The sequence below is a fragment of the Neopsephotus bourkii genome, unplaced genomic scaffold, assembly GCF_033783945.1.
Source record: "Neopsephotus bourkii isolate Nb327-2 ecotype Australia unplaced genomic scaffold, CSIRO-AGI_Nbou_v1 NB_1765, whole genome shotgun sequence".
Taxonomy (NCBI): Eukaryota; Metazoa; Chordata; class Aves; order Psittaciformes; family Psittacidae; genus Neopsephotus; species Neopsephotus bourkii.
Window position 1 is genome coordinate 4531414 of NW_026902239.1, and position 12199 is coordinate 4543612.

The 12199-nt window shown below is 39.7% G+C and overlaps 1 protein-coding gene across 3 annotated transcripts in view; it reads right to left on the minus strand.

Moving 5' to 3' along the window:
- Positions 1-9631, minus strand: part of LOC133225735 (uncharacterized) — a 29443-nt gene extending 19812 nt beyond the window's left edge. Inside the window, exons 1-4 of one of the 3 annotated variants that reach the window (XM_061378477.1) lie at positions 7797-9631; positions 4676-4795; positions 3611-3730; positions 1801-1920 (exon numbers count right to left, since the gene is read on the minus strand). In XM_061378477.1, the coding sequence (XP_061234461.1) occupies positions 1801-1920; positions 3611-3730; positions 4676-4795; positions 7797-8022 (586 nt within the window). In that variant the 5' untranslated portion in view covers positions 8023-9631. Of the gene's footprint in view, positions 1-1800; positions 1921-3610; positions 3731-4675; positions 4796-6489; positions 7279-7796 lie in introns of those variants that run through there. The other 2 variants (XM_061378476.1, XM_061378478.1) reach the window with 2 other exon arrangements.
- Positions 9632-12199: the final 2568 nt, after the last annotated feature.

Genomic DNA, 12199 nt, shown 5'->3' on the forward strand with positions numbered 1-12199 from the left:
GACTGAGACATCTAGAAGGGCAATAGTGCCTTCAGGACTAAGGAATGTCCTTACATCCCCAAACAAGTTGCTTTCTCTGTGGGCTGCTTAAAACAGGTGAAGTGATATCTCTCCGCAGATCTTTGGGATAACTTCACTGACCATACATAAAATCCTTCTAGTGCCAGGTACCTAAAACTTTAGTGATGCCATGCCTAATTTAGGCATTTCAATGAGGCAATTTGCAGTTCACACAAAGTAATGTAGCATACAGAGTTCTTAACCTGACCATAAAAATATGCAATGCTTAAAAATAAGTTTCAAAAAGTCTTTAAAAAATGGCAAATAATCATACAAGAATAAAATGCAAATCAGCACTTTCATGTGGTTGGATCCTGCTTATGCACTCCCCTTGACAACATAAATACTCAAATCGCAAAACAACACTTGTACCATGCTTCTCTCAGCCTTCTGGAAGATCTGACTGCAACTTCCCAAGCTGGAGAGGGAAGCTGGTGAAATAAGCACTATAGGAAGGGAAATAAATGTTATTCGTGGCTGTCTTACATGCCTTTACACAATCTGTACAGTAGAATTATACAGTTTTCAAACGGTAGAACAAGCCAGACTAACCTGATAACCTTTCTTTTGGTAACTGTGGTTTATCTGTCTGGATGCCAGGAAAATATCTATATCATGATATGAAATATGCATAGTTAAGTAAGAGAAGTTGGTGACAAATGCAAGTACATGATGGATAAGGAACTGACTAAAAGGAAGCTGGCAGCAAATTTTGAAAAATGGAAATTCCACATATAGCCTGAAAGGAGGCTATATGTGGAATTCCACAAGGACTGGTCTGTAGTTGGCTTTGAACCAGAAAGTTTATACAAAGGTGTGAGCGCAGCACTGTCAGTGCAGTGGATGACTAGAATATTTTACAAATAACAGACAAGTTAGAAGACCAAAGCAACAAAAACAGAATGAAACCTTAAAGTACAAATGCAGGCAAGTGTACTTAGAAACATTTGTTGCAGACCCTTAATTGGTGTCTGCTGGAAACAGCAGCAGAGGAGGAAAAAGACTAAGCTGATATACAGCTGCAGCATGACAGTATCACTGTGATGCAATCACAGGAAAAACAAGTGTTATTAAGAGACATACTATAAAACATATTTCCCTGGATGCCACAATAGAAGATACAGGTAAGACCTGAGCTGAAATACTGCACATTTCTGGTGACCTCTCTTTCAGAAGAGATAAATTAAAGGTGAAACTCCTGTATCATTTATGTACATCTTAGGACTGTAACAATGCCTGAGCTCTGTTGTATCACAAAACAGCAGACGCAATTTATGTTCTTTTTCTGGAATATACAATTGACACCCAGAAGGACTATGAAGATGAATGGACAGCCTCACTTAAAGGAGGAGTCTTAAATGAGCTTGGCTTTTTCTGTCTAGTAAAATGAAGGAACCTCATCAGCATAGACATCAGAAAGGCAGAACTGCAGAAGCAAAAGCCAGTGTAGATGCTAAATAAGATAAGCTGGTCATGGATATATTTAGGTTGGAAATCAGAAACAGGTTTGTAATCATAACAGAGTGAAGGTCAGAAACACTGTGAAAAAAGATCTTACCTGGAATCTCAAGAGGTTGAATTTACGATGTGGGAATACCAAAATCTGTTGCTGCATCTTATGACTCTTAAACCAATCACAAATAGGTTGTTTCATGTTGAAATATGAGGGAAGAGTTGAACCTACAAGAGCTGAATCCTTTATCCACAGCAGAGGATAAAGGGAAAGCACAGCACACTCACCTGAAACGGCCAAAGTCATGGTGCAGGCACAGGAATTACACTGGACAGTGGCATCTTCTGACTCGAGCAGATCCAGAATTGGCTCAAGTAAACCCATCTGGACAACTAATTCTCTGTCAACTATTTATAAATTCAAGAAAAAATGGACAAACAATAGAAATTAAACAGTTAATGCCTCTGTAAAGATAACATACTTTCCTTTGATGGCTTTGGGGGTCTATACTATGATTATGCAACACAGTCCAAAGATGGAAACAACTTGAAAGGCACTCACAGTCCCTAGCTTGGTTTGCTTGATTTCTCTGCAGACTCACGGAAGAGTGCAAGTGGTTCTATTTCAGAAAATCCCAAACATTTCTGGTAGCAATTCTGGTTTCAAACATAAGGTTCATTTTGAAAAGTGCAGCTGCAGCACTATTTTTCACTTGTAAATAATGGCATGATATTTGCAGCAAGATCCTTAAAAAAAAAAAAAGAAAAAAGAAAAAGCTACCTTTATTGAAGACTGACCCTCTCTTCTGCAGTTATGTGTAATGGCATATCTGTTGTGGCCCAGGTGCCAGGGAGCACAGTAGTTGATGCAACAAGGACTCCATTGACATGGTGTGGGGCCATACCCTGTCTATCAACATGAACTTTACTGGGAAGCTTTTCATCTGCAGCTCCCAGATCCTACATCAATTACATTTTGCCCTATTAGTTACAGAAGAAAGGGAATTCTATAACACAATATTTTATTTTTTTTTAAATCTGCAAGCAATTTAAGACCAAGGTCCAGTTAATAAATAACAAGAAAATAAGCACTGTCTCATAGGCAGAATGTATTTATAACAGCTGTATCTGTTGCTTGAAAGACTAAGTGGTGGGCTCTTGATCCAAGACTGAAAATTGTATAACTGTTCCCACAACTTTGGAAATAATTAATCAGTCTTTGCACACAGATCCAAGATCTTTTGCCACATGATCTAATCTAGTTGAAGGGATGACATGAGCTGGCAGTGTGTGCTCGCAGCCCAGAAAGCCAACCATATCCTGGGCTGCATCAAAAGCAGCGTGACCAGCAGGTCGAAGGAGGTGATCCTGCCCCTTTATTCTGCTCTCGTGAGACCTCACTTGGACAACTGTGTGCAGTACTGGTGTCCTCAACATAAGAAGGACATGAAACTGTTGGAACAAGTCCACACGAGGGCCACAAGAATGATCAGGGAGCTGAAGCACCTCTTGTTACGAAGACAGCCTGAGAAAGTTGGGGCTGTTCAGCCTGGAGAAGAGAAGGCTGTGTGGAGACCTCATAGCAGCCTTCCAGTATCTGAAGGGGGCCTATAAGGATGCTGGGGAGGGATTCTTCATTAGGGACTGTAGTGACAGGACAAGGGGTAACAGCTTAAAACTTAAACATGGGAAGTTTAGATTAGATGTAAAGTTCTTTCCTGTTAGGGTGGTGAGGCACTGGAATGGGTTGCCCAAGGAAGCTGTGAATGCGCCATCCCTGGCGGTCTTCAAGGCCGGGCTGGACAGAGCCTTTGATGACATGATTTAGTGTGAGGTGTCTCTGCCCATGGTGGGGGGGGTTGGAACTTGATGATCTTAAGGCCCTTTCCAATCCTAACTCTTCTATGATTCTATGTGGTATATCCTGGTGCCACTAGAATCTATTTGGTCTGCAGACAGAGACTCACATGTTTCCTATCAGGAACAGAAAAAGGAATTTGGATTTGTGTAGACCTGGCTATGTAGATGTGCCCTCCTTCTGCCTGACTGGCTGAAGAGATACTTTTTCACCTGAAGAGAGCATGTATTAATTACTCACTGTTTCCTTCCAGCAAGAAGTTTACAAGGGACAAAGAAGCCATCTGCTGCACCTCCAGGTCAGCAGACCTTAGTAATGCATAGAAGGGTTCCAGATGCTCCACAGGCAGGGAGATGTTCACTGGAGGAATAAGAGGAAATATTCAGGAATCTCATGGTTCACTGCAGTCACATTTATCTCTTGTTGGTCTTAAGCCTCAGGTGTTCCCATATATAGGCTGAGAGGTATTCCCCTTCATTTAAATCCATTGCTACTAGCAAAACAGGGCAAGTTTCCTGAAGAGGATTTGAGTAATCAAGTACTTCAAAAACATCACGGGAAGGGAAGCAATTTGCCTTGCTGCCAAACAAGTCATTCCACCCCACAGGAGCTCCTCATGTTGTGGCTATCTGCACTTTCAATCCAGCAAAAAAGCCACGGTATAAAGCTATCAAGCCAAGTGTCAGAATTCTTTCCTTGAAGTAAATGTAAAACTAAATATAATTAAATCACAGCCTGCTTGTTGCTGGGATTCTTACCTTTTTGTAAGACCCAGAATCTTGCTAGAAGTTTGTCTGGCATATCTAGGCTGACTTTCAACTGTTTGCAAATTACCTCAGAAGCCAAGTGCTCCCATGTAATAGTCAGAACAAAGAACATCTCCTTCATAAATTTCCACTACGATCTGGCTTCTACAGCTTTGTCCTCTTCCAAAAATTACATAAAACCATAAATGTTCCATTATGTTCCTTCCACCATATTTTGACTATGCTGTTCTCAGGAGATTCAGTATATACTGACTCTAACTACTTTGGGTTCTACTGAGTTTTACAGAAGTATTACAATTACATAAATGACAGTCATTTATAATCATGACAGATATCTCCTCATAGTAAATCCCAGAATGATTCTGCCCACATGGATATGATGGCATTTTAATTTTCCTTAGCAAACAACATAGTATGAAAGAAAAAAAAAAGTAAGAGAAAGAAATTTGATTAATAAATCAAAGGGAGTTTCACAGTTGGAAATAATACTTTCGTTTGTAATTATGTGAAAATTTTCTAGTGCACTGAGATAACTTACTGTGCTGACTCATATGCAAGTAATAGAGGGCAGCAGACTGCTGTAAACCTGCATTTTCTGAAAAGGCTAAGGTCCTCAAGGCTTCCAGAGGGTCCTTTCCAAGGGGTGACATTTCAAAACCTAAAGAGGTACAACGACAGCACAGACTCAATCACACTTGTAAAGGGTTAGTTTACCAAAAGAAGTTAAAATTTACAGCCAACCAAACACATAAGGATTTAGGACTGCAACAACTCCATAGAGCCCATCTATCCTTATTCATGTTTCAATGAGTAACAGCAGGAAATGAACCTGGAATAACCTGTCCTTGTCAATGCCTCTTGTGAAGCTTGCAAAGCTAGTGATTGGAAGCAAGATAAATTATAACCTTTAGACACTTTTATGCTCTAGAATATAAATGCGGGTGTTCTTGTTCTCCATAAAAATCTTTATCTTTTCCTGAATCACAGAAAATCTTTGTTAAAATATATTTACTGAACATGGTGTTCTTAGATACAAAAAGAGTACATATTTCTAATTCACCGCATTTTAAGTTCACCATATTTCCTGGCCTGGATATTACAATAAAGGATTTCAGGGAACAGCAACATAGTTTGCAAATGGGATTGCCTCAGGCTCAGGTTTGTAGAATGAGTCTACCTGGTTTTGAGTATGATAGCTCTCCTATGAATAAACCAGATGTTCAGCAACAGCCATCAAGCAATAGCAGTCGTGCATGACTTCTGTAAGTCACTATATAATGTCCTTATAATGTGTGGAATGGAGCAGCAGAGAGGAAAAAAATATGAGTCACTGAACCACTGCTCAATAGTATAAACTGTTTGAAAGGTAATGAAGTAATAAATTGACTGGTGGAGCACACTGCTGTAAGATATATTTTCAGAAAACAGATTAAAGCAGGGCATTAAAGATTGAAATATCTCTATGAATAAGATCTAGCTATTTTACCTCTTATGGGATAAAGAGAGAGACGTGAGGGGTGTGAGCTTTCATGCCTCACTGCAAAATTCAGCCAGTATCTCAAGCCATTAGAAGCTGCTGACATGTCAAGAGTAGTAAACTACTACATTCAGGATTACATAAGTGGGCTTCACAGAACTGCTTCATATAGAGGTCAATTTTGTTTAATAATTAACAATACACACAGAGGGAAGGACTAGCCAGTGTGCATAAGGTTTTGGAAAAAAAAATCAACCAACCAAATCTCTTCATGTGGTTTAATTCTGTTCCTTACACACTGACTATCTGAATCTCCCTCGTATCTGTGCATTTTTGTTTGGGAGAGAGATAAAGCAGAAGCTAGTTAAAACCTTCACCTGCTGTAATATCAAGTATTTGCTACCCTAGCTAATAGCTGAGTATGATGATTAACCATGAAATCTATCCTTGCACCCAAGTTATCAAAATGTTGGCTCTCTGCTTATTAGAATTTGTCCAGAATTGAGGCTGGGTTTGATCCATGTTGGAATAAACTACACAGGTGAGTGCCAAGGTAAGAGGCAAGTGTCTTGTTTCTCTTTGTGAAGCTTCCCTGCCTCCATCTGTCCTGGCAGCAGGATTTGCTCACTCAGAGAATTAACCTTGGTTCTTCCTGGGTGCTGTGTATGTCCATCATGGACATTGGGATCTCCCTAAAAGCACACACTGACATCTGTGTACTGCTGTCACAGAAGCTCTAGGCTCCCTGCTGCTGTACTCCAACTCCTGAGTATCCAACACAAAGCAGCCTTTTCAAGAACCATCTTAGAGATTAAAAGATTTTTCAAGGAAACTGTCTTTTCAGCGAGTGCTGCAAAGGGTCATTCTGGCCTCACCTTTTTTTTCCAGATCACCCCTTCACTGCTCCTGATCAATCAACTGATCTGGGGTACTGCCAAGACAGTTTATTTATATACTCAGGAGTAATCTAGCCTTTAGAAGAAAAAGTTCAGCCCTGGAAGATCTCCATTGTCCATAAAGATGAAAGATCTGGATGCAGACTTTAGGATTTAGACAGTGCTTAATGTACAATAATTAGTGAACCATATCAACAGCAGAAGACCCCCCCACATTCATAGGGTAATGACTCCAACTAATACCAGCTGAGTCTAATGAATGCATGTTTCCAACAACCAGCATCACAGAAATTATTCCAAAGGTTGTTCCATGACAGAACATTTCAAACAGCATTAACTGTCACACCAGGGAAAAAACATCTCTTCTGGTCCCCTTCACGAGATAGTTTTATGCCACTGGAAAGGCAAGTAAAGAAATAGTAGTTTGTGTTCTACACCCTTCACACAAAGTAAAGTAGAAGACTATGCAATTTTATGACTAGCTTTAGCCCAGAGTTGTTAAAGCAATATAACCAATGAGCTGTGAGCCAAAGCAAAACCAAACAAGCAGTGGCCCCGCCTAAGCTTGAGACAAAGAATTTTTTTAGGTTGGACAACTGACAAAACACACTAATCCAAGGTCTGTGACTGCAGGAGTGAAATAAAGAGTTTTCCTATTGATATTATTGTGTCCTAGGACAGGATAGAGAGAACATCACAAATGCATCTACAGGGGAATTAGGCAGGTAGCCTATAAAGCAGGGGAAGAGTTATGGATCTACTTCTGATTCAAGTGGAATCCCATGATTGTTTAAAATGTCTGCACAAAAGCACTTAGGCAGACCAGTTGCTTGGAATTCTGTGAACCCAATGGTGCTTGTCCCAGGGCAACTTCCCCATGCATACATTGCAGCAACTGAGCCAGTACGACACTGTGATTTGGCGGCTCAGAGCTCGGCACTCATGTAACATCCAGTGTTGGTACCACTTGTTTCCAGCTTTGTAACTTCAGTGACTGACTTCAAAATTTAACTTCAGCTACCAGGACTCACATTTATAAAACGTTTACCTGGGTTATGGGGTAACAGTGGTGGCAGAGCAAGAAAGTGACTGACATTTCTGTTACCCCACTTGAGCCCTTGGTGTCCTGTACTCAAAGAAAATGCTCTATAGCTCTGGCTTTCCTACATTATCACCAAGCTGCTCTCTGCCATGCCAAAGCAGTTCAGACGACAATCTGTTTTCAACCCACATAATGAACCTCCTTGTTCTTTCACAGCCCTTTTGGAAAAAACAAGTCCTCTTACCTGTTTCAATATGCTGCAGAAATTCCTGTGCTGTCACCTTCTCATGAGGTTGCAGGATGGGTTTGTACAACTGCCTGGCTTTAGAGCTGTTTTGTTTTAAGCAGAAGCATTTGCTTATCAGAGTTAAGCATTCCTTGATGCCCTGTACAAGGTCGGAAGACATCCTCTGAACAAAGGTCATGAAGTCCTGCAGCAGCTGCATGCATCGTCCACACAGTTGACCCATTCTGGCTCCAAAAAACAGCACAAAGCAAGGGGAAAAGGAAGGAGATGGAAAGAAGACTTTCTTCTCAGTTTGTCCACTTCTTGGACTAACTTACTGTCTTAGTGTTTGTCCCGTCTTTACAGATGTTAACACCACACCATGAGCAGCTGTTGTAAGCAAACAAACTTCTGCATCCAAACAGCTACATTGCACAATAAGCCTGGCTTTTGCAGATCTCCCAGTCTACAAAACATTATTTAAAAGGCTGGGCTGGAGCCACACTCAAACACCTTCCCCTTGCTTGAAGAAAAAGAAAGTGATTGCCTAAGCACATTTTGTGGAGAACAAACAGCGTTTAACTCCTGGAGCATTCACCAAAGCCTTCATGAGGCTAGAAAAGCTTTGGGATAATGGAAAAAGCTACCTCAGTTTTTGTAAGGCAGTTTTCCACATGAAGGGCAGGCACCACCTTGTTTGCATGTGTACAGGCTGCAACTGCCAATGGGAGAGGAAGATCAGAAAAAAAAAATAAAAATAAAGAAGCATGTGAACAGGTTTTTCCAGTTTTTGCTGGAGCACAGACCAGAACAAAGGCCCTGTTGGACAAACAGCTCATAGCCCAGCACGCAGCCAACTGAGACTTTGCAAACCAGCGAGAAAACCGGAAAAAAAAAAAATAATAAATACAGTGACCAAATAATTTAGAAGTATGTTTTCCTCCTGTCAGTCAAATCCTGCAGAGTGGGCTGGATAAGCCAGCAATGGGAGGATGCAAAAATCATCTGCAGTTTTCATGCAGAAAAAGGTAGCAGAAAGAAAAAGGGCAGTTCCACTTTTGCTCCACCCGTTTGCTTAAGTCACCAGCCTGGTGCATTTGCTCACCTTTTGTTGAACAGTTTTACAAATGACCTTGGCCTAATTAGTGTAGTATGAAGCGTCATTTGCAATATTCTTGAGGTTTCCAGTAAAATCTGGTTTAAGATCACCCTTTAGGGAACCAGTAGGTACAGGTCTGCCAACTGTTGATCACTTTTATTAACTTCTCTTTATCCATGGATTTGATGGATTTCTTTTAACTATTGCATGTGATATATTTATTGCCAAATTTTAGCCTCACTGTCCTTTAATACATCTTAAGTTTCTAAGTAAATCATGTTTGAAAATCAGTCCCTTGTTCTGTACCCATCTCTAAACACTGATGAACAGGCTAACCCAAATCTCACTGGTCTGTCCAGCTACTGCTATTTCTTCTCTCACTTACACGTCATTCCCCTAGACACAAATACTATATGGCACAAATAAACCCACCTACAACTGTAAACCAAAAGGTATGAGACCTCTATTACACAATGCAATCCATTACAAACCATCAAGACTTTGATTTTGCTTTCTACTTCTTTGACCAGTCTGCAAACCCACCGAGTTCTGATCTCTGTCTGGCTTCTTAATATTATCAAAAGTGAGGCTAATACTCCTATTTTCTCATGTTTTTAATAGGCATCTTCTAAAGTACAGGGAACCTGTGTGATTGTCAGGTCCTGCTTTTGCCACTGCTTGTTTTTCACGTTTTGCGCATGATCTTCCATTCTTCACTTTCCATCCAAAAAGCAGTAAGGTGACAGATCATTGGAATTTATCACATGTTCTGTCTCTTGCTCTGTCCTGTTGACAGAACTCTTAAGGTTTAATTCTTGTGAGATCTTTTTCTAAAGTAATTTGAACTGTACTGCACTAACGTAAGAAAAAAACAGGACTGTTTCAATTAGACACTTGTTAGTAATGACTGCCTTTCTGTAACATATTCCAAGCATTTCAAAATGTATTACAGACATTGAAGTAGCTCTCCAATGTATCTGTAATGAAGATGCTCCCGAATGGTTTAAAAACAAGTTTCAGGGGTGCTGTGCTCATGTAACTCCATTTGAAATAAATGGGAGTTAAATAAATGCACAGCTGAAAATCAGGCTATAAGTTGCCTGAAGGCATAAAACTCAGGTTTCCCAATGCCTAGTTTGATGATTCAGTCAGTCTCCTTTATTTGAAACCACTACTTGAAAGCCAGAGCAGAAAGCTGATTTACGGGTCTTCCAATCTGTTCTGAATTCACAATAGCTGCTATAAAGGTAAAGGCTGCAACCATAAACACAATGTTTTTGATTAGTTTCATGACTTACATACGTTTCCTTATCTGACTGAATAAAATATCAGCCCAAGACCACACAGAAGGGAAAAAAATTAGTAGTACTCCAATAGTGTTAAATTATTTTGCTTTCATTCTTCTAAAGAACATGTTCCAAATAGTAGAAGCCCCACACCCCACATCATGACTTTTTTTCCCCCAGAGGAAAAAATCAGTTCCTTTGTAAAGTGTTAGAAAAAGCCTCTCAAAACCATTTCCATTCAGCTGTGTGCAAAAGAGATTTCCTGAAGACTACTTGGAATTCTGTATAAAATGCACTTGGAAGTTCAGACCTATCTGCCAAATAACAGAGGAATGCTGTAGCTAAATGGCACTTTAAACAGAGAGCTTCCACTGGTCCAGCATTTTATCTGCTCTGCAGTTTCTCTGCCAAGGACAGAAAATACTGCTTTTGGGCACAGTCCCTTAAGCATCTGACACTTGCAGTAGGTTTGTTCTGAATTAAGAACAGAAAATCTAAAAATATATTTACTTGTTACTAAATTAATTTCCCATTTCACTCATGCAGCATGCTACTGCTTGGGAACAGAAATTCCTTATCTAGTTTGCAGTGGTGCATACTTTTTGATTTTGTTTGCTCAAAAGTTGACTGGCACTGGAGGTGTACACAAATGCTCTTTATAGTCCTCTTTCATACAATACCTAGGGCCTCTTCATTCTAACAGGCCGAAAAAGCCTCAGGGTCTGACATGAATATTGGAAAAAACAGGTCAACAGATTTTTCTGAGCTACAGTAGCAAATGCTTCCCTCTTAAAGGAAAAAAACGATAGCTCCAGGTTCCAGATTTTAGAAATACTGTTAACATTGTGAGTTTAATTAGTGGATAAAAGGATTTCTGGGGAGCATAGGAGTGAGGCAGAGAATGAGAATGTATGGAGACTTACTTGATCTGTGTGTCAGTTAAATAAGAAAATAAAGAAATGCTTAAAAAGCAGTAAAAGAATATACTTACGTTATTCAAGAATCAAAAACTATAAAAAAGGAACTAAATTTGTATTTTATGAATTTGTCCCACGTCATTTTATTTTTGCAATGTCTTATACACATTTCTTTCACTCTCTTCTCTCACCCTTCTGTTCAGTTTAGAAAGCTGTAAAATGATGGCTATACATTACTGCTTCGTTAACAACAAATCTGATTTAAAAGGTCATAGCTCCCCTGATGTATAGCAGGTCTTTATTGTCCCCACTCCTGCAGTTAAGGCCTCCTTCCTTGTATTAAATCAGTGCAACTGCTCTTTAAACAAGACGTGGCTTCAAAATAACAACAAAAAATAATCAACAAACCAAAGGTCTGAAGTTCTAAAACTGGATCTACCATTGACAAAATAATAAAATAAGGAATTAGAAAAAAAATGGTTGAGGAAGCAGAACAGTTCTAAACCCTGAGTCCTATGTGTATAACTTATATTACTACTGAGTTCTTTTAAAATATATGATAAAAATATATCTTTTAAATGTATACATGTGTGTATAATTATATATGATGTATATATTCACAATTAAGATTTCAGGACAAAGGCTGAACTGAACCAAGACACACCCCAGTCATTTAAGCAGGTAGGAAAGCATATGTGAGGAGTTGAACAATCCAAATTTGTGAAAAACTGTCAGGAGTTACTTCATGGCATAGCGAGGCAAAGCTTTGTTTGCACTCATTGCACTGTAGAGTATAAGTTGCTCTCACTGCATCTAATTCCTTGGCTGAGGTATTTGCTCATCCTCACTCAGAGGGAAGAGTGCCATCTACTGAAGCATCCCCTTTACACAGCTCCCTTGAAACTTGTCCCACTCATGGATTGACAAAATCTGCCCAAGGGGGTTATGAAACTGAAAAAGGATTTAACAGGAAAATAAGCTGCTTTAGATGTGAATCCCTCCTGCAAAATAACAGCTGCATGTAAAGGACCAGCCCAAAGATGGTAACACCACTGACTTGAGCAAGTCTATGATCCAGTTTTATGAAGAGATTAAAACCAGCCTCATTATGAGCTTCTT